The 24,978-nt window shown below is 34.7% G+C and overlaps 1 protein-coding gene across 3 annotated transcripts in view; it reads right to left on the bottom strand.

The window, feature by feature from the left end:
• Positions 1 to 599: 599 nt before the first annotated feature.
• Rbbp8 (RB binding protein 8, endonuclease) overlaps positions 600 to 24,978 on the bottom strand; it is a 53,598-nt gene continuing 29,219 nt past the window's right edge. For all 3 annotated transcript variants that reach the window (XM_090353344.1, XM_090353345.1, XM_090353347.1), the window contains 13 exons: positions 23,692 to 23,876; positions 20,113 to 20,217; positions 18,405 to 18,481; positions 16,303 to 16,415; positions 14,223 to 15,105; positions 14,018 to 14,141; positions 11,478 to 11,566; positions 10,238 to 10,352; positions 7,833 to 7,976; positions 6,818 to 6,887; positions 3,939 to 4,035; positions 3,041 to 3,182; positions 600 to 976 (listed from right to left, as the gene is read on the bottom strand). In XM_090353344.1, coding sequence (XP_090209470.1) covers positions 879 to 976; positions 3,041 to 3,182; positions 3,939 to 4,035; positions 6,818 to 6,887; positions 7,833 to 7,976; positions 10,238 to 10,352; positions 11,478 to 11,566; positions 14,018 to 14,141; positions 14,223 to 15,105; positions 16,303 to 16,415; positions 18,405 to 18,481; positions 20,113 to 20,217; positions 23,692 to 23,876 — 2,242 coding nt within the window. In that variant the 3' untranslated portion in view covers positions 600 to 878. The remainder of the gene's footprint in view (positions 977 to 3,040; positions 3,183 to 3,938; positions 4,036 to 6,817; positions 6,888 to 7,832; positions 7,977 to 10,237; positions 10,353 to 11,477; positions 11,567 to 14,017; positions 14,142 to 14,222; positions 15,106 to 16,302; positions 16,416 to 18,404; positions 18,482 to 20,112; positions 20,218 to 23,691; positions 23,877 to 24,978) is intronic.

The following is a 24,978-nucleotide window of genomic DNA, read 5'->3' on the forward strand; positions in this document are numbered from 1 at the left end:
ATTATGATCAGATCAGAAAATGTTAATGTATACTAATACTTGCAGTCCCCTTGAAAGAAGTTTACAACAGAGTACTTCCTTTCAACAAAAATAGGACTCTGCAGTTACAAGGATTACTGAAATTTAGCACCCCCCTTTAAAAACAAAAACAAAAAATGTAATGTCAGACACTAGTATGAAGCACAAAACAGCAACTGATTGAGAAATGGAGTCTATAATGATTAACATGAAATCACTACTAAGTGTGAATAGCAAAGGTAAGAGGAAAGAAAAAAGAAAAAAACCCAAACAGAACTACTAGGAGTGAGCATGTGGGAGGTGGTTGGACTAACAAGGGGAATGAAGAAGCTAGATACTGAAAGACTGTTTGCAATGAGACAACAGAACAATGAAACCTGCTGGCATTGTTTGGGGAAGGGGTTAAGGGAGAGTGATAGAGGGGGTGAGATTGACTGGAATACATTATATTCTAACTTGTGCAAATTTAACAATGAAACTTCCCTACCCACACCTATATAACAAATGTAAGCTATTTTTTTTAAGTTTGCAAGGAAGAAATCACATAATTCCACTACCATATTTTCAAAATTGTAATTCTCAAATAAAGTAAATAAAAATCCTGAAGGTAGAGTGCAAAATGGAACTGCCTCAATGGTCTAAACCAAGGGACAAAAGCAAGAAAACACAACATAAACATATTTACATTTTAAATAGTTGCTTGTGTGGTAAAAATGCCACTTAAACACTTTTTTAATAGAAAACTGATTTATAAATCAATTTACAGAAGATCAAAAAAAATAAAAGCTTGATACCACCTTGAACTATAAATAACTAAAATGAAAAAACTTGTCTTCAATCATCTGGTTTTGCTGTAACACCTAGGTCTTCTGCTCCTTGCCTTTTGGAGAAAACATTGCATTATAAGGCTGTCGTCTTTTTGGACGAGGGCAAAGATCAAGATCTTCCTTAATGTAACCTGAAAAAACAAATTATAAATTTAGAAGACTATACTGGCAATATGCATTCTTTAGCATGTATCTAATAAATATTTACTTTATTTAATGCCTTCTAAGTTTACATATGGTTCTAGATTTTAACTGTGATACTGATAACAATATCACTCTCAGTTTCATGCACACTAAAAATACAAACAGTAAGCACTCATTGAATGCTTATGACTTGTCTCAGATAACTCTTACACTCCCTTTTATGTAGCTTCTACTTCGTGTATTTCACAGGTGAGGTAACTGAGATGTGGTAAAACTGAATAGTTCACAAAATGAGAAAGAATTGTACAAGTGCTAATTTTAGGAGTGAAATTCTTCGGTATTTTCCTATTCTTTCTCTCACAGGTTACAAACGGGAACAAACTGCTAAACAGAAATTATAATCATATATATCTGATATATCAGGTAACAAAGTGAGATACTGTAACAATATGAGATATATATTTGTATTTCGTTATTTGAAATTGGATAGGGAACAGGGGAAAACAAGATGAGGGGTGGGGGTGGGGAGAGAGAAATGGGGACCAAGACCTGTGAAAGGGTATCAATGAATGGGAATTAATGCACCATTTATCTGGCAAATATCATGTAACCCTTCTATTAATTACAATAAAAATATATGAAAAAAAAGAAATTATAATCATGGGTAAATTTTGAGTGCTAATTTAAAAAGGTTTTATCTAAGTAGCTACTTCATTGGGTGACATGCCTCTACACTCTTCACACATTCAGGTTCTCCCCCAAGGTTGTCTCCAATCATATAACCTTCTGGTTAGACTGTGGCCTGCCATACCCCCGGGACCACACAAAGTGTAAAAACAAACTCTAGTCAGATTGTCTGATTCTATATGGTAATCAGGCAGAGATAAGTCAAAGGGGACTTAAGCTGACTTTTCATGGGGAAAGTGAAAAACACTTGCAGAGACTTTCTAGCTTTTGGACAAAGGTAAACATCTGAAGCTAAATATCTTACAAATAATTATCTGAAGGTTTCTCTAAAAGTAAAGAAGATATCCACAATTGCTTGTCATGTAAGTAGTTGAGCTAAAAGTCTAAGTGGTGATTCTATGGACATTTAGATTCATTGATATATTATTATGTACATTACTGGTAAAATTGTTTTGGGTGTTTATAACATATAAATAGAGGCCAAATAGTCAAATACTAATGACATACTGTTAACTTTAAGTCAAATAATAAATATGCTGAACACTGTATTTTTTTTTTTTTTTTTTTTTTTTTTTTGCCAGTCCTGGGCCTGAGTTCAGGGCCTGAGCACTGTCCTTGGACTTTCTCAAGGCTAGAGCTCTACCACCTGAGCCTCAGCATCACTTCCGGCTTTTTTTTGCATGTATGTGGTACCGAGGAATCGAACCCGGGTCTTTGTGCATGCTAGGCAAGCACTTTAACCAGTAGGCCAAACTCCCAGCCCTGAACACTGTATTTTTACATCACAGTTCACAAAAAAATCTCACATGTTCATAAACCCCATATTTTTAGGACCGTCATATTGTGAATTATAATGGCGGTAAGGCAAAACAAAAATCCTGACTCCTGACTTTTTATAAATTCCTTGAAAATTGCATGTATTATCCAATTACGTTCCATAAAATGCCAAGTATAAAGGAACTAGTAGCATGCCAGCTACACAACCAACATTCACTTTTAATTCAGATATGGTTTATAAGTGAGGTTTCAAACAGAAAATTCAAGCTCTCTTTCTTAACAACTTTAGCAACATAACTTCTGTAAAGTTTTTTACTCTATTAAGCCATTTTGAAGACAGGTTGAAATTTCTTTCTGAAATCTGAATGTTATAGTTGGCTAATACATACATAAGTACATTAAAGTGATTATAAACAATGTTTAGTACAATTAACAGAAGAATCAAGGTAAATCTTTTATGTATAAGAATTTGTTTTTATGTGTGACATGGAAGTAGTACCCAATCTGAAACAGAAAAAAAAAGAGTATCATAGAAAAAGGGTTAATATCTCAACTTGAACAGATAATGTTATAATCTCTATTTTTACCTCTTTCTATGCAAGTCTGAGTGGAAGGAAAACCAACTTCCCAGAAATTCTCTGGTGTGTTGGGTGGAATGTAACGAAATCGATGTCTTGAGCAGGAAGCCAACTTTTTCTCTCTTTCTTCTGCAGGCATATCTGCATAATACTAACAATAAGAATTGGTAAGTTTTTAAATTTGGGAACAGTAAATCGTCAAACTTACTAATTATAAATTAGAAGCTATAAGGCATTTACTAAAACAGAGTCAGCGTTCTAAGAAAATGAATCCTAGCTACTCAGAAACCTGAGATATGAGGACTGCAGATTAAAGCTATATCGTACAGGAAAGTCGATACTTACCTTTTAACCAGGAAAAAAAGGAACTGGAGCTGTCTCAAGTGATAGAATGCTATCCTTGAGCTAAAGAACTCAGGGACAGGACCCAGGCCCTGAGTTCAAGCTCTACAAAAAGGATTCCTGCATGGTGAAGATTATAGGGCTATAATAATATTCTCAACTTTGTTGTTGAGAAAATGTCTCCCTAGCTTTTGTCTGTGTTGGCCTTAAACAATGATCCTCCTACCTCTAACTCCCAAGTAGCTGGGATTACACATGTGAGTGATAGTGCCTAGCTAAATTTTTTTTTTTTTTTTGCCAGTCCTAGGGCTTTGAACTCAAGACGTGGGCACTGTCCTTGGGCTTTTTCTCAAGGTTAGCCCTCTCCCACTTGAGCAACAGCACCACTTCTGGATTTTTCTGTGTATATGGTAACGAGGAATTGAACCCAGAGCTGTGTGCATGCTAGGCAAGCACTCTACCACTAGGCCATGCTCCTGGCCTCAGGCTATGGTTTTTAAATTGTGAATTTGTATTTTATGAAGCAGTATTTAAAAGGAAAAAAATTTTTTGCATTGGTACTCACAATTTCACATTCCTTACACGTATGCCCAAGTAATTTTCTTCTCTCTTCTTTTTTCCGAACCACCTCAATATGAGGGAAATTTTGCAAGCTAGTTTCTCTGGAGGAAAAAATGAATTGAAAATTAAACAGTTTGCCACTACAAAGGTCTTTTGTTTAAAATATGAATTAGGCCAGGAGTTCACCCTAGTGGTAGAGTGCTTGCCTAGCATACATGAAGACTCGGGTTTGAGTCTTGTAAGTGGTACAGTGGCGCAAGTGGCAGAGCTCTGACCTTAAGAAAGCCCAAGGGCAGTGCTCAGGTACTGAGTTCAAGCCCCAGGGCTGGCAAAAATAAATAAAATGTGAATTAACAAAAATGAGAACTCAGAGGAAAAACAATCTCGAAAATGTATTCATTTTATTTAAAATATTCCTTCTCATATGGTAATATATTATTTGCATATATAAAATATGTTAAATTTCCATGTTGAGTGAGATAAGCTAAGACAAAAGGAATAAAAGGCTAATGGTCTCCCTGATATGCGGGTCTAAACAATCCAAGAGTGAGGATTGAATACTCAGGTATTCCAGGTCATTGACATGAATTTGGAGATATAAATATACTATACAGATATATAGGTCTATGATAAAATATATAATATATATTCTAGACACATATATTGATATATTTTATAGGTTGATATGTACCTAGGACATAAAAAGATTCAGTTTATGTTCATAAATTTGTGTGCCAGAGATTGCATATAGATTTTTTCCTAAATACTTGACTGCAGAACATGACATCTGAAATATGATGTAAAAACTCAGTTTTAATACAAATTTTAATGAAGAAAAAAAATATATGTACATTTATTTGGAGCCCAGAGTGTGGCCTAGTGGTAGAGTGCTTACCTAGCATGCATAAAGCCCTACTTTGATTCCTAGGTACCACAAACACAGAAAAAGCTCAAAGCGGTTCTGTGGCTTAAGTGGTAGAGTGTTAGTCTTGAGAAAGCCCAAGGACAGAACCCAGGCCCCGAGTTCAAGCCCCAGAACTGGCAATATATATAAACATATATATATATGTATTTAATTTATATATGTGTATATTTATAGGTAATATAAATTATCTATACATAAAATATATTTACTACATATGTACATTTATATATATAGTACAGTACCTATATGAGAAGTAATATTTCAAATAAAATGGGTATATCATCAGAGCTCAGCTTCCTGAGTAGCTAGCATTATAGGCGTGAGCCCATGGTGTCAGCTCAAATGTTTCTAAGTGCCTACTGTGTATCCAATTGTTTCTGTGGGGGAGGAGAGGTGGAGTGATAGTAGGGAGTGAACTCAGGGCCTCATGCTTGTTGAGCAAGCACCTTTGCCAACTGAACACGTTCAGTCCCACTACTTTTAGTTTGTTTTTCAGATTCAGCTTTATACTTCTCCCTAAGCTGGCAGGCAAGACAGACGATGATCTGTCTTTACCTCCCCAATAGATGGAATTACAGATGTGACCCACCACATGCAACCCTCTGTTTTTTACAGATTTTTTTTTTCTAATGAGCAGTTAGTCTTTGCCTGAAAATAAAGGTTAGAAAGTAAAATACTGAAACATTTAAAAAATGAATGCTACATTATTAAACTCAGGAGACAATATTATATCACATAACTAAGGAAAAGACTAACATCTCAGTTTTCTAACACTGAGAACTCACCTAACCTCCTTCTATTCTTTTCTTAGAATGGATTATCTATCTGGCACTTTGACTATAAGAAACATTACTTTTGTCCTGCCTTTACCCATCCTAAATACTTGAAAATATCATCAGGCAGAATTATCATTTATCTGTAAGTGGATCAGGTTCTATTGTGAACCTGAGATACAGATTAATGTGGTAGGCTTTAATGTACAATGGAGTATTTTGAGAAAGAAAAAGCACAAAATAATAATTTAAAAAAAAACCCAGTATACTTTACCCAGCTCTAAAAAGCTCAATATACAATATTTATGAGCCAGGGAAATGAAGATGGATACACACACACACACACACACACACACACACACACACAGAGGCACATATGCATTTATTTCTAGTAGAAACATGCCTAGTGAAGCTTTAACAGTCTGGCTCACAAAAACTGACTTTTTCTGAGTGCTAATCCTGGGGTTTGAACTCAGGGCTTGGGTTTTTTGATGTAGACTAAAATTCTATCACTTGAGCCCCAGCTCTGCTTCTAAAACTGAGTTTTTAAACGACTCTTTAAGTAGTTTTAATTGCTGTTTCCAGGTATAGGCTAAAAGTTATACATGTTTTAACTAAAGAACCCTCAACTCTTAGAAAGGGAAACAAAAAAACAGATAAAATATATTGTCCCAGGCATATATATTTTTTCAGAGTTGTGAAATTCTAAGATTTTATGGAACATATATTGGGTATATCTATTTTCTGAATATTAATCTACTCTGCTTCTGAAGTATACTACAACTAAGCAGGAAACTCATTAATAGGCTGTCATTCACAGTAGACTTCAAATGAAGTATCACCTAAAAAGGTAATGGAGCTTCTTGTGGCTGATAAAAATGTTGTTATATGTAAAACTGGTTATTTTTATAGTTTATATTTTGGTTATGATCCTAAGTAAACAATTCTATTTTTTGTTTGTTTTTGAGATGGAGATCATACTCTATAGCCCATGTTGACTTCAAAATCATTGCATTGCTTAGGCTGGCCTCAAGTTCAAGAATTATAGTATATTTTACCAGTCTGGTTCTAAATAACCCCTCTACTTAAAAAAAAAAAAAAAGGGAATTTAATAGTTACTCTGACAAAAAAAAAGGTCTATTGTACTTCCAATCACTTTGTTGATATTAATCAAGATCTACTTACCTCTCATTGTCTTTAAAATATGGCTCCACAAATGCTTTCTGTTTGACCTTATCTTGCTTATCACCCTGTACTAAAACCATAAACAAAATAAATTTATCATAGAGTTACCACAGAATTTAATAACAATTAGTTTGTTCGGGGAGGTAGGTAAGAACCTGATGTACACCAACACTTAACCTGTTTACTGAACTTTACACTGTAGGCACAGGAGCAACTCATTTAAATTTTCTGTTACTACTTTTCTTCTTTTAATTTCAGTAATGAAGAGAATTCAGATTGTCTTATTTCAGTTATTATTCTACTACAAGTTATACCCCAGAAAAGATTTTATATTTTAAAAGAACTATCCATCTGTTGCTAACACTTGGCAAGAAAAAAAAGAACAGCCTTTAGTAAGTTCTACTTATCTATTCATTGAATCTGATATGTCTTCAAGGTAGATTATGATTAGAAAATTAAAAGATGAAAGAATTTTATTGGGCAGGATACTGTGGATTATATCTGCAATCTTAGCTACTTTGGAAGTACAGACTGACAGGATCACAATCCAAGCCAGCTTGAGAAAACATTGAGACCTTAATTTTAAAAAATAACCAAACCCAAAAGGACTAGGGAAGTCAAGTCTGCAGGGAGGGAAAAGTGAAAATACATTTGGGAGACAGTCCTACTGCCAGAGTGTTAGACTGGATATGAAGGGGACATGACTAAAATGTTTTCACAAAGGGGAAGTAAGTGATAATACAAAAGAACCCTTTAAAGTACATTTTCCTCTCTCCTGAATTGAGGACTGAACTCAGGCAAGTGCTCTTCCACTGAGCTAAATCCCCAACCCTTGAACTACTTTTTGAAATTCTTCCATCAATCTGAAATTCTTTCAAAAATGTAAAAAGTAATTGAAAAAAGAAATTTATACAAGAAACTTTTTCAGTATATCTTATCAATCCTGTTACTTAGCTTGATGACTCAAGTGAATTCATGTAGGGAAGAGCTGTAATTAAATAGAAAACAGCCTTACTGTTTGGTTTCTTGGAGGCAGGCACCAATTCCTTCTCTTCATGTGCTACCTGGGGGCAACTATCAGCCAAGCAGGATTCATATTCTTCATGTGTGGTCCTATCGAACATATCATCCAGGCTATCATTCATTTTCCTTCCTCCATCTATGTGAAAAAAACATTGGCTTAGAACAAACTTTTTAAAAATTATATTTTATTATCAGGGTAATGTATAGAGGGGTTACAGTTATATTCATCAGGTAGTGAGTACATTACTTCTTGAACATTGATATCCCTTCTCATGTCCCCCCTCCCCTTGCCACCTACCCCAGCCAACTCCAGCCCCTCTGAACTCAGGGCCTGGGCACTGCCTCTGTGCCTTTGTGCTCAAGGCTAGCACTCTACCATTTTGAGCCACAGTGCCACTTCTGGCCTTTTCTGAGTTTTCTGGATAGTGTCTCACAGGGGCTGGAAATGTGGCTTAGTGGTAAAGTGCTTACCTAGCATGCATGAAGCCCTGGGTTCAATTCTTCAGTACTACATAAACATAAAAAAGCTCGAAGAGGTGCTGTGGTTCAAATAGTAGAGGGCTAGCCTTGAGTAAAAGAAGCTTAGGGACAGTGCCCAGGCCCTGAATTCAAGGACTGACAGGAGAGAGAAAAAAAAGAGAGTCTCATAGACTTTCCTGCCCCAGATGGCTTCAAATTGTCACCCTCACATCTTCTCAGCCACTGGCACTTGGCACTTTTTTGCTTTTTATGAAACAAAATGAACTTTGTAGTAGCTATTACAAAATGTGATAAGGGTTTTAGTGGGGAGAGACAGTCTTGGGGTTTGAACTCTGGGCCTTATGCTTGCTAAGTAGGTATGATGCTCTATTGCTAAGCTATACCACCTTTAGCTCTCTTTATTACTGGTTATTTTTGAGAAAGTCTCTCACTTCCCGCTTAAGTGTGTACTAGGACTATAATACTATTTATTTTTTGCTTCTTATTATAACTGGAATAATACAGTTGTGCATTACCATGTCCAGCTTCTTACTGGTTAAGATGGAGTCTCTCAGGGTACTTTTGTGCCCTAGCTAGCTTTAGACACTCATCCACAGAACTCAGCTTCTGAGTAACTAGGATGATAGGTGTGCGCAACTGCACCCAGTTTACTATGGTCTATTTTTCAGATACAGTATTTCATTTTTGCCTAGAATGGCATTAGACCAAGATTCTCCTACTTCTCTATCTCGTGCTTAGCTAGAACTTTAGGTGTGAACTACCACAACCTGGACATGTGATTAACACAAGATCTTTAAAGGCCTTATTAAAGGCTTTATTTAAAACATGACTTCTGGGGCTGGGAGCGTAGCCTAGTGGGTACATATTCAGAAAAAGCCAGAAGTGGTGCTGTGGTTCAAGTGGCAGGAGCTAGTGCCCTGAGCAAAAAGGGTCCAAGGATAGTGTCCAGGCCCTGAGGTCAAGCCCCCGGACTAGCAGGAGAAAAAACAAACAAACAAAAAACCAAAGGTGACTCTTACATGTGGAGTACACAGGCTTTCTTTTGAACAGTGCTCTTTGAAAGAATAGCTGTGTAAAGTGCTTATAGATAAATGTCTAACAGATGAATTTAAGAATGTTAGTTGTACACTGGATAGCAAACTGCAATATATGAAGTAGATAAAGGCCTTTTTGGAGGTGGGAGTCAATTGAGGAGCTTGAACTGTCCCTGAGCTCTTCAGCTCAAGGCTAGTGCTCTACCACTTGAGCCATAGCCCTACTTCTGGTGGTTAATTGGAGATAAGAGTCTCCCAGACTTTCATGCCCAGGCTAGCTTTGAGCCATGATCCACAGATCTCAGCCTCCCGAGTAGCTAAGCTTATAGGTATGAGCCACCAGAGCCTGGCTGATAAAGGCATTCTTTTTTTCTTTTTGTGGGTCATGGGACTTGAACTCTGGGCTTGGGCACTGTCCCTGAGCTCTTCAGCTCAAGGCTACCGTCCTACCCCGGAGCCCTACTTCCCATTTTCTAGTGATTGTATAAAGACCAGACAGTAAGTATTGAAGGCTTATTAGGTCATACGGTCTCTGTACCAACTACTCAGTCTGCCTTTATATAAAAGCAAGCAACCACAGACAACACACAAAACAAATGAGGCTATGTTCTGCTAAACTTTTTTATGTTCAAAATTGGATGCTGGCTACAGTGTGCTGACATGCAGAAATCATGTGAATTTCTGAAATAAAATTATTTTGACTAAATTTCTTTTCTAAAGTACTGAAACTAAGCTTTCCTAGAAAGGAACATTAACTTAAGAGAATAGGAAGAAACTTGATTTGTGAAGAAGTCATTATGCCATGATACAGTGGCATTATTACAAATCTGATTCACATAACTACAGTTAAAAAAAACCAAACCAAAACAAGAAAGAATCTTACTTGGACTTTTTTCTCCTTTTTGTTCTTGCTTCTTCGATTTCAAAAGCATGGTGTCACTCACCAATGTACAGTCCATATCTACAGTCTCTCCTCCTGCTCTTGACTGACTGCCATCCTGAGTAGTTTAAAAATACAAAATGTTTGAATTATTTTTTTATGGCTTTGTATTTTAGTTTTTATAAAAAGTTTTGGGAAAATGTACTTAAAACAAATTTTTACTATTTTCAAGTATTAAATATTTTTACTTTCATATCTTCAGAACAGAGATTTAAGTTTTATTACCTGTTAAACACTGCAGCTTTGATATACAAGCCTAGGAAAAGAAGACTTATTTAATGCTGAACCATTTTCCTACCTTCTTTTGAAATCTACCTGATTTTAATGAACATCAATGTACACTAAGAACAAGAATTTCAAACTTGATTTTTCTGATGGATATATTTGTAGCAACTGTTAAATATGTTATTATGGATGTACTATTAAGTGAAGAGAATTTTTCAACCTATATAGAATCTAATCACAAGGAAAAGAAGTACTTCTACTACATGTATAAACTTAAAATACTGTACATAGGGCCAGGAGTGTGGCCTGGTGGTAGAGTGCTTGCCTAGCATGCATGAAGCCCTGGGTTCTATTCCTCAGTACCACAGACACAGAAAAAGCTGGAAATGGTTTTGTAGTTCAAGTGGTAGAGTGCTAGCCTTGATAAAGCTCAAAGACAGTGCTCAGACCTTGAGTTCAAGCCCAACGACTAGATTAAAACAGAATAAAGCACTTAATAAGGAAAAAAAGTGATATTTTTCTTGACTGTATATTAAAGTAAATCAGGATGTATAATGGAGCGAGGTATGGTGGGAGACATCTATTATCCAAGCATTTGGAAGACTTATTGTGTTTGGGGAAAGCCTGGGGTGACCTAGCAACATCCTGTCACAAAAAAATACAAAGGCATATGATGGATCATTTTGATAAAAATAAATTTAAGTCACACAAACTAGGATTTTATATATTTAAAAAACTATATTCATGTTTTTTGGCAAAGGCTTTTAAAGTCAGAAATATTACTGTTCTTTCAAGATTAACAAAGTTAGGAAGAACAGATTCTTTAAAATTTGTTTTCTGAATAAACAATTCTGGTTTAGCTTGTACTGCATATCACAAGGTCATAGAGAGACTTAAGAGAAAAGGCTAAAAACTCTAGAACATGGACTAAGAGGCATTAGTTCTATATTTTCCTTACCTTTGTATCTATTACAGAAATATCCATTTCATACTGAGAAAGGTCCACTCCAGGGTCTACACTCCATTGGATATTTTCAAAGGACACATCTTAGATATGAAAAAAGTAAAAATTGAAAGCTGATTTATTTTGACAAGTCTCATCACTTTCAAATGTTAGGAGACGCACAGAATGGTGTAAAATCTTTTTTTTCTCTTTTTTATTTATTTTATTTTTTCATATTTTTTATTGTAATTAATAGAAGGGTTACATGATATTTGCCAGATATGAGGTACATTAATTCACATACATTGACACCCTTTCACATGTCTTAATCCCCATTTCCCTCCCCCCCATCCCCACCCCTATCCAATTTCAAATAACCAAATACAAATATATCCGATATATCAGATAACAAAGGGGGATACTGTAACAATATGAGATAACCAAGGGACAGCAAAAGAGATGAGAGATAATGTAGTACATTAAGGACAACAATCATTCATTATATGGCTTTTGTTGTAAAATCTTTTACACATCACATTTCTGGTGAAGAACTTGTATCTTGGATAAAAAAAACTTAAAAAACATATAATTTAAAAAAATATCCCCCCCAAAATATCCCAATTTATAACAAAGTATCTGAATACAATGGCAATATTATATAAAAATATGCTCAACATGATTAGCCATTAGGAAAATAGAAAACAGTGAGATACTATTCCACTCCCATTAAAGATAGCTAGAATCAAAAAAGGTAGGTACAAAGTGATAGAGTGTTTCACACTGTACTATATGCTAGTATAGCAATTCTATGATGTATAATCACCCCCCATAAAAATCTATGCATCTACACAAAAACTTGTATACAAATCTCCATAGCCAAAAAGTTCATAGCAGCATTATTTGTAAAGAGGGATAAGAAACTTCAATTTTTTTATTCCCTGATGAAAAGATAAATAAAACATATACAATGAAATGGCATTCAGCAATAAAAAAGAATGATATCTACAAAATGGATAAAAATGCAAAAAAATTATTCCAGGTGAAAACAATAAGTTCCAAGAATATACATTGACTAATTCCATTTAAAGCTAGAACAGTTAAATCTATAGACACAAAAAGGAGATCAATGGAACCTAGAACTAGGGAGTGTGGAAAAGGGATAGAGGATGATGGGAGTGTTCTAAAGAATGTAGAGAGAGTTGTATAGAGTATCCCTCTGACTGGAAAAGCAGACACTTTAATGGTTGCTTTTTATGGTATGTATGTGATTTGTGTTTCAATAAACATGATTTTTAAGGCTGGAGGCATGGTTTAGCTATAGGGTAGGAGGCCTCAAGCTTAAATCCCAGTACCACAAAAAAAAAGAAGAGCTCTGTGTGTGTGTGTGCCTGTCCTGGAGCTTGGGCTCAGGGCCTAAGCACTGTCCTTGGACTTTCTCAAGGCTAGCACTCTACCACTTGAGCCACAGCACCACTCCTGGCTTTTTTCTATGTATGTAGTACCAAGGAATCGAACCTGGGTCTTTGTACATGCTAGGCAAGCACTCTACCACTAGGCAAAACTCCTGTCTGAGTTTTTTTAACTCGTTAAAATTGTAACTTGGATGTTGAATGTGTCTTATGTAAATATGATACCGGGTAACTGCACTGTTACTGAAGAACATATATAATATTAACTCCAAGTAGGTTGTGGAAGGTTAAATAAGTACATTATCATATAATTACCAGCAGAATCATGAAAAAATTTTAAGTTAAAAAGAATCTAGAAAAATGAAAGTGGAAAAAATGTTTTCAAACAGAAACCCCCACTAAAAAAATAACAAGAACTTGCTTCGGGAATAAAGAAAAAATAAACTAGAATAGGGGATAACTTGCTAATGAAAAATAATAAATATTATGTATGAACAACAGAAAAAAAGAACTTTCTTAAAACACACTAGAATTACAAAAATATTAATATATATTAGGACAAATTGTGATTTAAGTAAGAAATTCAAAAATCTTTATAAATGTATATACATATGTGTTTACTAATAAACACACTGAAGCAAAGAGAAAGGACAAGGTATTTAAATTTTGTGCGTGTCAGTACTGGAGCCTTAAGTCAGGCCTAGGGCTGACCCTGAGCTTCTTTTTTTTTTCTTTTTTTGAGGCTAGAGCTCTACCACTTGAATGATAGCTCTACTTCAGTTTTTTTTGTGGTTAACTGGAGATAAAGTCTCAATCCCATTTTGCTTGGCCTGCCTTAGAACTGCAATCCTCAAATCTTAGTTAAGATTACAGGTTGTATTTTAAATTTTTTCAAAGCTTTTGTATAAAAAATAACCAAGTAAGTAATATACAATGTCACCTACAAAAGCAAGAATCAAATATTTCAATTCATTTTTGCATAAAACATAAGGTCAGTAAGTAAAATGAAACTAATGGGAATCATCTGATATATAAAAGAACAAATGAGACTCTTCACTTAAAGTAATTTAATCTACTCAAAGAATATAAATAAAGACCTAACTTAAACCCCTTAAAAAGTAGAATTCCTACTTACAGTGTACATACCTTGGTTGTTTTGCAGGATGTTCGTTTTAGCAAGTCTACAGGGATTTAGCTGTAGAACTGATGCAAGTTCACATCCTCCACTGACTGATCTGGTTTTCATTTTTGATTCAAGAGAACCTGCATCCTAAATAGAAATGTTTATTAGCACCTAGATGAAATCACAAATAATAATTTCAGTACAAATTTTTGAATAGCTAGAACAAACCTTCACATCATCAAAAAGATTCTCTGTCTCCAAACTTTCACGTGGACACAGAGGGATTTTGAAGACAGCATTTTCTTCTTTTATTTGTGATGGTGTTTTATGGTCTGGAGAGTATTTACTCAAAGGCTGGATAATACACTCCTGTACACAGGGCTCTTCTGGGGAATCTTTGGGTAACATGCAGCTCCCACTCAAGGCTCTACGGTTTGAGGAAGAGCCCTTTGAAATGGGCTTCAAAGCTTCATAAATAGTCACTTGTTTAAATTTGCTTTTAGAAATCTCACTTCCTTGGCTTTTCTCTTGACGCTGAATAGCTGAACATCGATCAGACAGATCCAGAGGTTTATCCATCATGTGGTCTCCATTAATGGAAAACTGACTAACCATTGGAAAAGGGTAAGTATTTTCTTTATCAAAAGAGGCTTGGGGACAGTTTATTTCATGTTCATTTTCTTCCTCAATCTTCTTCCTTTTAGATGGTCTACTTCCCAATGATTTCAGAGGCATGAAATGTTTATCACTAATAGCTTCTTTAATGTGCTCAGTATTATCCTGTTCATCTATGGATTCATTTACATTTTTAAGTATTTGTTTATTAGGTGATGACTGGTTAATGATCTTGCTCATTTCAGACCCAAGACCATGATGTGTGGAAAGGGTACTATCTTCAGATTTTGACCTAACTTTCTCTGATCTAGAAATAGAAATGTTGCTCAAGGGGAAAGTTTTCAGACTTTTTTTCACAGTCTCTAAAAGCGAAGGGGACAAACTTATATTCAAGCCCAAACTGCTTTTCAAATTAGAGGTAGCTCCAAAAACAGGAGATGACACTCGAGTACTTATTTCTTCTTGAGGAGGAGTCTTTGAAGTAGAATCTGAAAATCTAAATAAATAAAGAATAATGACCTTTTCCTAATAAAGAAATTTGATAAAAACTAAAAGACTTATTAAGAAAAGCTTCCTTGATAGAGAATAGTAAGGTCTTATCTACCTATTATAGGCAGATGACAAATCAAAACAGAGTAAGATACAGTATAACCGTCAGCCTTCTCATTTGGAGGCAAAAAGGGGGACATGAACTATGAAACATGCCCCTTCATCTGTGTGTTATGTGTTTTTGTGTTAAAAGACAGGGTTTCACTTGCTGTTCAGGCTGGCTTTAAACTCCTTGACTCAAGTGACCCTATGTGACTAAGCAGCTAAGACTAAAGGTGCATGCTATCATAATTTCCCCTAAATTATTAAAATAACTTATATAAAAATTTAATAAATTCTATTGAGGACTCAATCTTATTATGAAATCTTGGAAGTAATTACAAGAGACAACTTTTTTTTTTTTCCTACTACTAGAGCTTAAACTCAGTGACTCATTCTCTTGCTTAGTTTTCTCATTAACTCAAGGCTGGCTCTCAACTACCTGAGGCACATCTTTTACTTCTGGCTTTTTGCTATTAATTGGAGTTAAGAGTCTCAAGGACTTTCCTGCCCTGGCTGGCTTAGAACTTCAGTCCTCAGATCTTAGCTTCTGAGTGCCTACCAGAAAACAAAATTCTTATACTACAGAAATGAACAAGGGAGACAGGCTTAGAAAAAACATTAGGTTTAAATTTTAAGATGTGGGCTTAGTAACAACTCTGAATTTGGTACTTCATAGCTGTATCATCTTAAAACAAGACATTTAATCTCCCTGGAGAGGTCTCTGTTACAATTGTTTTTAAAAATGGATAGGTAATTAAAAAAACTTAATGGGCTACTATGACAACAGATTAAATGGGATATAGAGATCTAAAAATCAATTAAACAAAAGTTTATACCAATACAGGTATTATTGGTTAATATTTGTTTTGAAATTAGTAAGAACAATCTTAGAAGCTGACTCACAGTTATAGACATATTTTGTACAACATTCAGTATTTGAAAATATACACCAAGAGAGAATACTGGATCTCTAAAAGGGTAAAATAACAGGGCCGCTCTTCAATATTGCTAGATGGTTAAAAAAAAAGGATAAACACTTATCTTACTGTAATGCCTAAAGCTCTCAATTGGTCATAAACTGAAATAGTTTTTAAAAATTTACCTTGAACTATCTTTACTATTCCTCATCCATTCCTCAAAAGTCTGTTTCTTGTGATCTTCTTCCAGACAGTGGTAAAACTCATCACCAAGAGGGCTCACAGGACGTTGTGGTTCCTTCAATAGTAAATAGGAAAAACACCCAAACAATATTATATTCAGCCCTTTAAAAAGGATAAAGAACTGATAAATTGTGCAATGTAAATGAATCTGAAAAAATATGCTAAGTGAAAAAAGCGAAATTCCTAAGACAGATATATAAAGTATGATTTCATTTATATGAATTGTCCAGAACAGATAAAGCCATAGAGATAGCAATCAGGTCAGTAACTGCAAGGGGCTTCACAGGAGGGAATGGAGACTGAAATATTTGAGTTTTCTTCTGAGGAATAAAAAGTGCTCTGCAACTTGACAGAGGTGGTAGTTACAGAATACTGTGAATGTACCTAATACCTTGGAATTAAAAAAAATTCTTGCCAGTCCTGGGGCTTGAACTCAGAGTCTGGGCTCTGTCCTTGAGATTCCTTTTTGCTCAAGGCTAGCACTCTACCACTTGAGCCACAGCGCCACTTCTAGCTTTTTCTGTTTATGTGGTACTGAGGAATTGAACCCAGGGCTTCATGCATGCTAGGCAAGCACTCTATCATTAAGTCACATTCTCAGCTCCTATGAATTGTTTTAAGTTGATTAATTTTGTTATGAGAATTTAATAAAAATTTTAAAAACAAAGTATGTTAAATTTAAAGAAAGAAGACCATCAATATTTTAATCATGTATGTAAGTCCATTTTACTATTGGCTTATAAAGTACCAATCCCCAAACACGTTAAGAGTAAAAGGAGAGAATATAGGTAAATTTAAAAAGATCCTCAAAGAAAAGCACTTCTCAAAATTTATAATGTTTATACAAAACAACTGGGAATCTTACTAAAAAGGCAAGTTGAGTAGGTCTAAGTGATGCTGAAGCTTGGGATCACACTTTCAGCAGTGCCTCTGGATATCAGCTCCCTTAATATATGTGAGGTCTAAACCACTGACTTGTAAGGTTTATGGGCAGGAGGGAATTATAAATTATTAAACACATTTCAAACTCATTATCATTTGAGAATAAAGTTAAAAAAAAGAAAAAGTTCCAAAAGTAATGATAAATTAAGTCAATTTCCAGAAATTCAATAGCAAAACAACTATACAATGGCAAATTTACATTTATTAACAAAAATAAAGGAATCATTATTTTGACACTTTGAAGATAATAAAAACTTAAATTATAAAAATATTGAAAAATTCCAATTTTTCTAAGTATCAATTGAGAAAAAAAATAGCTTGTAGCTCACATGCATTATCCTACCTATTCAAGAGACTGAGGTCTGAGGATCTTGTTTCAAGGCCAGCCTGGACAGGAAAGTCCACAAGACACTTTTCTCCAATTGACCAAGAAAAAGCCAGAAGTGAAGCTATGGCTCAAGTGGTAGAGCACTAGATTTGAGCGCAAAAGCCCAGGAATAGTGTCTGAGTTCAAGCCCCAGGACTGGCACAAAATTTAAAACAAAACAAAACAATGTAAACATGAATGATGTAAGGAAGTAATGAAAAGACAAAAATTAAGTCAGTCTCTGATCCAGTTCTTAAGAACAAGACCTAACTAGAGTGGCAGTGCTTGGCAGTTCTAAAAAGTTAGTCTCTTCCAAATCAAATCAGGTTTGGTAGTTCTAAGAATTTAGTTTCTTCTAAATCAAATCAGGTTTAAAGGATGTCAGAAAGACTCAATACATAATGAAACAAATTGAAAGGTTTAGGTCTTTTCTTAGAATGAAGGTAAGGAGGAAATGAGTGGGGGGAGGATACGAACAAGCATTGATTAATTCTCTATATTATCATTTCTCTCCAAAATTTTGACTCAGTGTATAACACAGTAATCTAAATAATTCTACATTTTGGGGACTGCCTGGGTTGGATAATATAAGTGAGCCTTTCCAACATGTTAATTTTATCCTAGGCATTTTTTAACTGTCTTTGGATAAAATAATTCTTGTGTTGCACAATTTTCTAAGACTGGTTTAAACAGACATCAGTTAATCTATGTTAATCATCAAGAATAATTACTTACAGATTCTTCTCGAACACTAAGCCCGAGTGTTTCAGCAACAACTGTAGCTAGATTAAAATTGTTCATTCCCCGTGTTTCTAAGAAAAAGAAATACAATTATGTTACTGCTGGAACTAGTTATATACATACCACAAAGGAAAGGCCAAGAACTACTAGGACAAATTTTAAAATTCTGTTCATGAGGTCCATTTTCAGCTTTTTAGCATCTATACTTGTTAAGCATTTTCATCTAATTTTTCAATTTTTTTCTAAATAAGTTGAATGCAATGGATTTTTTCTTGTTGACACTGGAAAAATCATAAAATAGATTTATAATGATCTAAGGTACAAATGAAGCAGAGAGGATTTCAGCACTATTATTTTCAAGTTTTAACTAACAGATTTATACAGTAAGTATTTCATAAAGTTCGGGGCATATAGTGTCTATAACTTAAGTATTTTTGGAGTGCCTATGCTTCAGGCACTGTGCTAACAAGCACTAAATTGAAAGACAAATTACTTGTTCTCAAGAAGCTCATGAACGACAGCTGAAAGAGTAGGAAGAAAATTTGAAATAGAATATGAAAAACATAATAAAAGTACATGAAAGGAGTGATTTAAACAGGACTACATCTGCCTTTGAAAATCACGACAAACTATATAAGTGATGTCTAAGCTAATCCTTAAGAGCAAGTGGAGTATGCGCTTTAACTGGAAATAGAACCAGGTATGTTTAAGGATTCCAGGTTTGCAAAACACATTTACTTAGAGAATGACATATGGTTTAAATTACAAAAGCCAATCACAGAAGATAGAAGTAGTAGGACATAAGCCCCGATTTGTCAGGGAGGAGTCAAATATGTTAGAAATCTTAGAATTTCTCCAGAGAACAATGAAGAGACAGCTAAGAGTTTTAAAAGGAGGGCAGATACAACATTTGGGCGAAAAAGGTTAATTTTGATTATGTTGGCTTATAGGTAAGAAGTAATTACCAACAGAAGGAAGACTAATTAGAATTATTAAAACCTTTTTTATTTGTTTTGATCATACTGGAGTTTGACAAAAGATCCTTTCTCTGTCATTTGAACCATTCTCCCAAACCCTAGAACAATCTTGATGTGAGATGTAAATAGCCAAAACTAGTGCAGTTGGGGAAAAAGGGCATCAATACAAGAATATGTGGACTAGACATGTAGAAGGCAGAATCATTAATACATAAAGAATGATTAGTAACACAAAATGAGATTCTAGGTCTAGGATACACAAAGATATAAGTACAACGTCATTCACCAAGATTGTAAATACAAGATTAAGTTTTAAGTCTAACAAGAAAGTTTCTATTTGGGACTTACTGAAGATGAAGGATATCTAGGAAGTAGATATATTGGTTCTGAATCCAGGAGAAAAATCTTAGACAGAGTTAGAGATTTGGGATATAGCTGGTAGGACAGTACTTATTCTAGGTGACAACCCCCTCAGAAAGACAAAACAAGACAATAACAGGCTCTGAACCAAGTACTACTAACAGGAGCCAGCAGAATGAATGAGAGAGGGTGTATAATACAACTTGTATTCATTCTCTTGGTCAGTCTTTCAATTAACTCCTACAAATTATAATTTCATAATTCTGTATGTATAAACATATAAGCTCGTATACGTATATATGAATTCATATATATGTGTGTGTGTATACATATATATACACCTATAATCTCAGTATCTTACTTACTAGCCAGTGGAGAATGACTTTGATCACAACTGTCAGCTACTAGAATTTCATTTTCCTTAGAGCTATGTTGTGAATGAGTTGAAGTCTTAGGAATGTTTTTTAAATCTAAGAGGAAAAAATGAGAAATTACATAGTTAATAACCAAAAATATTGAAATATTGACAGGCCAATATAAATTTGCCTTTATATGAATTACAAATATATTTACTGGAATTAATTCTCACATTTTAAGATGCTTCTTCAGTTTCATTGTAAAGCTACAAGCTAGGCTGTGGAAAAAAAAAAAAAAACAGCACTAGGCCAAATATCTTCTTGACTAAGTTGCCTTGGGTATCTATTACAAATCAGCAAATTGATTTAAAATATATACTGTACTGCATCTACACACTCTTTAAATTTTTATTTTATGGAAGGAGACTGTAAACCATATTTTATCAGAAATATTTCCATTGATAAAGGATTTTTCCATTGTTAAAGGATTTAATTCAAAGAACACCAACCAGGACAAAGTCAAGGAAAAGAGAGCTTTATTTTTAATGAAAACTTGAAAAAAAATACTAAAAAGTGCTACAATTTTAAAAATAAACAAGTAAATGTGTTTTGAAAGTAAAACTTAGCAGTTAAGGAAAGTTTATTTTAAAATAATTTTTATTCAGGGCTGGGAGTTTGGCCTAGTGGTAGAGTGCTTGCCTAACATGCATGGGAAGACCCAGGTTCGATTCCTTGATACCACATACATAGAAAAAAGCCAGAAGTGGTGCTGAGGCTCAAGTGGTAGAGCTCTAGCCATGAGAAAGTCCAGGGACAGTGCTCAGACCCTGAGTTCAAGCCTAGGACTGGCAAAAAAAAAAAAAAAAAAGTTCATTGGCTTCAAAACCCAAATTTCAAAGTTAAAAAAAGATCAAAACAAGATAAAAACTAGTAAGTTTTTAAATGTTAATGTGCTGCTTTCATAAAATGAAGAAATAAATGAGAAATCTTATACTGGAACCTAAAGGAAGACATTCCTACTGTGTTTTGCTTTTTGGATACACATATGCATGGATTTAAATATGCTCTAATTTATACAGGTGACTATCTATAATGATTCATGCCCTGTCTGATGGTAGGCTAACAGGCCTGTTTTTAATAATCATTCAAGAGCTATGCTCTCCTAATTAATAAGTTTTTTGTAAAACAGTTCTTTAGATTTCCACTAGATGGTGATGCACACTCCTAAAATGAGGGAAAAAATAGCCAATTTTCCAATTTCACAAAATATTTATTTTTTGAAGAGTATAATATACTCTACTATACAAATATTTCTCAAACTTTCTTCTCCCAAATGCTTTTCTTGTTTCAAAATTTTCACCATTTACTTTGTATTAACATTGAAATAAATAGTCACTGGATCATGTAACATAAATTTCAGAGCTGAATGTAAAAAGTTCCAAAACACTTGGCAGAAATAGTAATCTGGGTTGGAATTAGAAATGAGTTCATGGATAATTTACGAAATTTACGAAGCATATACATTAAAACCCCCAAATTATACACAAATAAAAATAACCAGTTAAGACAGCTCCAGCCAGATGCTGGTGCTCATACCTATAATCCTAGCTAGTTCAAGGAGGCTAGAATCTGATGCTCATGTGGGAAAGAGACTCTTATCTCCAATTAACTACCAAAAAGTTGGAGTTAGAGCTGTAGCTCAAGTGACAGAGCACCAGCCTTAAGCAAAAAAAGCTAAGAGAGCCAGGCACGGTGGCTCACACCTGTAATCCTAGCTACTCTGGAGGCAGAGATCTGAGCATCTCAGTTCAAAGACTGCCCAAGCACAAAAGGACCTGAGACTCTTTTGTTTTTTTTGGCCAGTCCTGGGCTTGGGCTCAGGGCCTGAGCACTGTCCTTGGTCTTTCTCAAGGCTAGAGCTCTACCACTGGAGCCTCAGCACCACTTCCGGCTTTTTTTTTTTTCTATGAATGTGGCACCGCGGAATCAAACTTGGGTCTTCGTGCATGCTAGGCAAGCACTCAACCACTAGGCCAAACTCCCGGCCCCGACCTGAGACTCTTATCTCCGATTAAGCTCTAGAAAATGATTAAGCTCTAAAAAACAGGAAGTGGGTCTAGCCTCAAGAGTAGGGAGGTAGCCTTGAGTTGAAGATCGCAGGTCAATGCTCAGGCCCAGGGGTAGGGCAGTAGCCCTGAGCTGAAGAGCTCAGGGACAGTGCCCAGGCTGAGTACAAGTCCCATGACCCACCAAAAAAAAAAAGTACTCAGGTCCTGATTTAAGCTCCAGTATTGGTGTGTGCATTTGTACACATATATACATAGAGCTTTAATGGCAGGAGACCCTGTAGAGCAAGCTTTGGAAAGTTTAGAATACCTTACAAAAATTTTAAATAAAAAAAAAAATTTAAATCAACATGATAGTTGAATTCTTACCCATGTCTTTACTGGACAGTGACTTTCAGTGAGTTTTTAACCTTTCTCAACCAAATGCTATGAATTTTAAATTTATAATCGCAATATCTTATTAGCCAGTGGAGAATGACTTCAAAATTAAGGAGTTAATAGCTATCTAATATGCCTGTTATATATTAAATATAATAATGGCTGGGCACTAGTGGCTTGCTCATACTGGTAATCAATCTCAGGAGGTTGAGATTGGAGGATTACAGTTTAAAGCCAGGAACGAGGTGAGATCCTTATCTCCAATTAACCACCAAAAAAGCTGGAAATAGAGCTTAGCCCAAGTGGCTAACCTTGAACAAAAATGCTCAGTGTAGTCAGGAAGACTGGGAATTTGAGGTCAGCCTAGGCTACACAGTCTGAGTTCCAGGCCAGCCTGAGCCAGTCAAACTCTGCTGGAAAATAATAATAATTATTATTATTATTTGGTGGTTTCTCTTCTTTTAGTAAGGTTTGCTAATTTTTTTCTACTGAACCTACTTTTTTGTTTTAGTTTCTAATTCTTTTTTTTTTTTTTTTTGGTGGGTTATGGGGCTTGAACTCAGCCTGGCTGCTGTCTTTGAGCTCTTTAGCTCAAGGCTACTGCCCTACCCTTGAGCCAAGCCCCACTTCCTAATTCTTTTCTTTTCTTTTTTTTTAATCTAATTTGTATTATTTCTTTCCATCTACTGGTTTAGGGTTTGTCTTGTTCTATTTTTCTAGGAACTTGAGGTGCATCATTAGTGCTGATTTGAAATTTCTCCCATTTGTTGATGTAGGAACTCAGCTATAAATCTTGCTCTGAGTACTCACTTGGTTGTGTCCCCAAAGGGATGGTTTGAATGTTGAAAGGGGTGACATTGATCAAGGTGCACTATACTCATAAACTGCTGCTGAATGGCAAATGCTTTGTACAACTACTTAAAGATAATAAAATATTTTTTTAAAAACACAAACAAAAATAATTGTTTATAAAGTACTCAGTACAATTTAGATATGAAACATCTATCTATAATACAGGTAGGCAATGCTTTACTAATGGAAGTTAAATTCATGAGTACCACAAATTACCTGAACAATGACCAACTCCATTCCACCAGATTAACATCAGATGAATAAAGGCAGGTAACTGAAATACAACTCTAACCTTTATCATCTGTACCAGAGTGTTCCGATTTAGTATGTGTTTGTTCTACATATCGAACATGGAGATTCTCCTTTCTTCGTAGCCGGTTAATGCCAGAAAATGAAAAAGCTGTTATTGGTGAATCTGGAATAATATTTTCTTCAGCATCAAGCTCAAGCTCAGCTGCTTGATGTTGCTGTTCATTCCTAGAAGAAAATGACAATTGAGAGAAAAATGAATGCAACAATTATATGATATAGAACTACAGAATACAAGTAGAAAGATGTGATTGGCACTTCCCTAAGAGTAGATCTATAATAAGTACTACATATTCATTTTGGTCAAATGAATGAATAGGAGACATTACTGAATCCATTAAGCGGTAAATCTATGCTTTCCTATGCAAATATTCTTGCCAATTCTGGACCAGTGATAACAGAAACACTGAGTTTGGAGTGAATAGTGATTATTCAGTAGTACTGTGCTATTTTTTTCATGTCAAGTTATTATTAGCCTTTTTGGTCAACCAATTCTTATCATTCTGTTATCAATTTCATCTTTCTTTGACCAAACTAGTTCTATAATACTAAATATAATCTTTCAAATAGAAAAGTATATGAGAATTTTATAAACTATATAGGCAGAGATTTCTAAAATGTCAATATAGGCAAAGATTAATAACTATGTTTCCTAACATGAACTTCTATTTTAATTTCTGGATAATGTTAACATTACTTGTGATCTATAACTGTACATACTACAGTGAGGAAAAATGTTTAAAGCGATGACATAATTTAATTTTTAAGTTTCGTTTTCTTTCATTAGCATATAGGAATTACACACTAAGAGGGCTCATTGTGACACTCCCAATGCATCCCATTCATGCATATCTCTTCTTCTATCACTCTCCTTACCTTCCTGCTTCTTAAGATAAGGTCAAGGTTTATTTTCATACATGCAAACAAACTACTTGGACCAAAATATTTTATTTTTAACTAGCAAATAATAATTCAAAAGTATATTTTGGAAGTAAAATGAAAGTTTTGGCAAATGTTTATAGACTGTGGCATGATTAAATAAAGCTAAGTAATAAATAAATCAAAAGATCCATCACTTCACAAATTTATATGGTACAATATTTAAAATTTATTTTCTAACATTTAAAAATATATAATGCATTATTATGTTTTAGCCACCTTCCTGTATAAAAATCTTAACATCTAATTTCTAATCTCTTCCTGCAGTTCTACTCTTACTTTGGAAAAAAGAAAAAGCCACAGTCATACAAGAAAGCCTTACAAATTAATG

Source organism: Megascapheus bottae, chromosome 19, assembly GCF_031878675.1.
Source record: "Megascapheus bottae isolate mThoBot1 chromosome 19, mThoBot2.hap1, whole genome shotgun sequence".
NCBI classification, from domain to species: domain Eukaryota; kingdom Metazoa; phylum Chordata; class Mammalia; order Rodentia; family Geomyidae; genus Megascapheus; species Megascapheus bottae.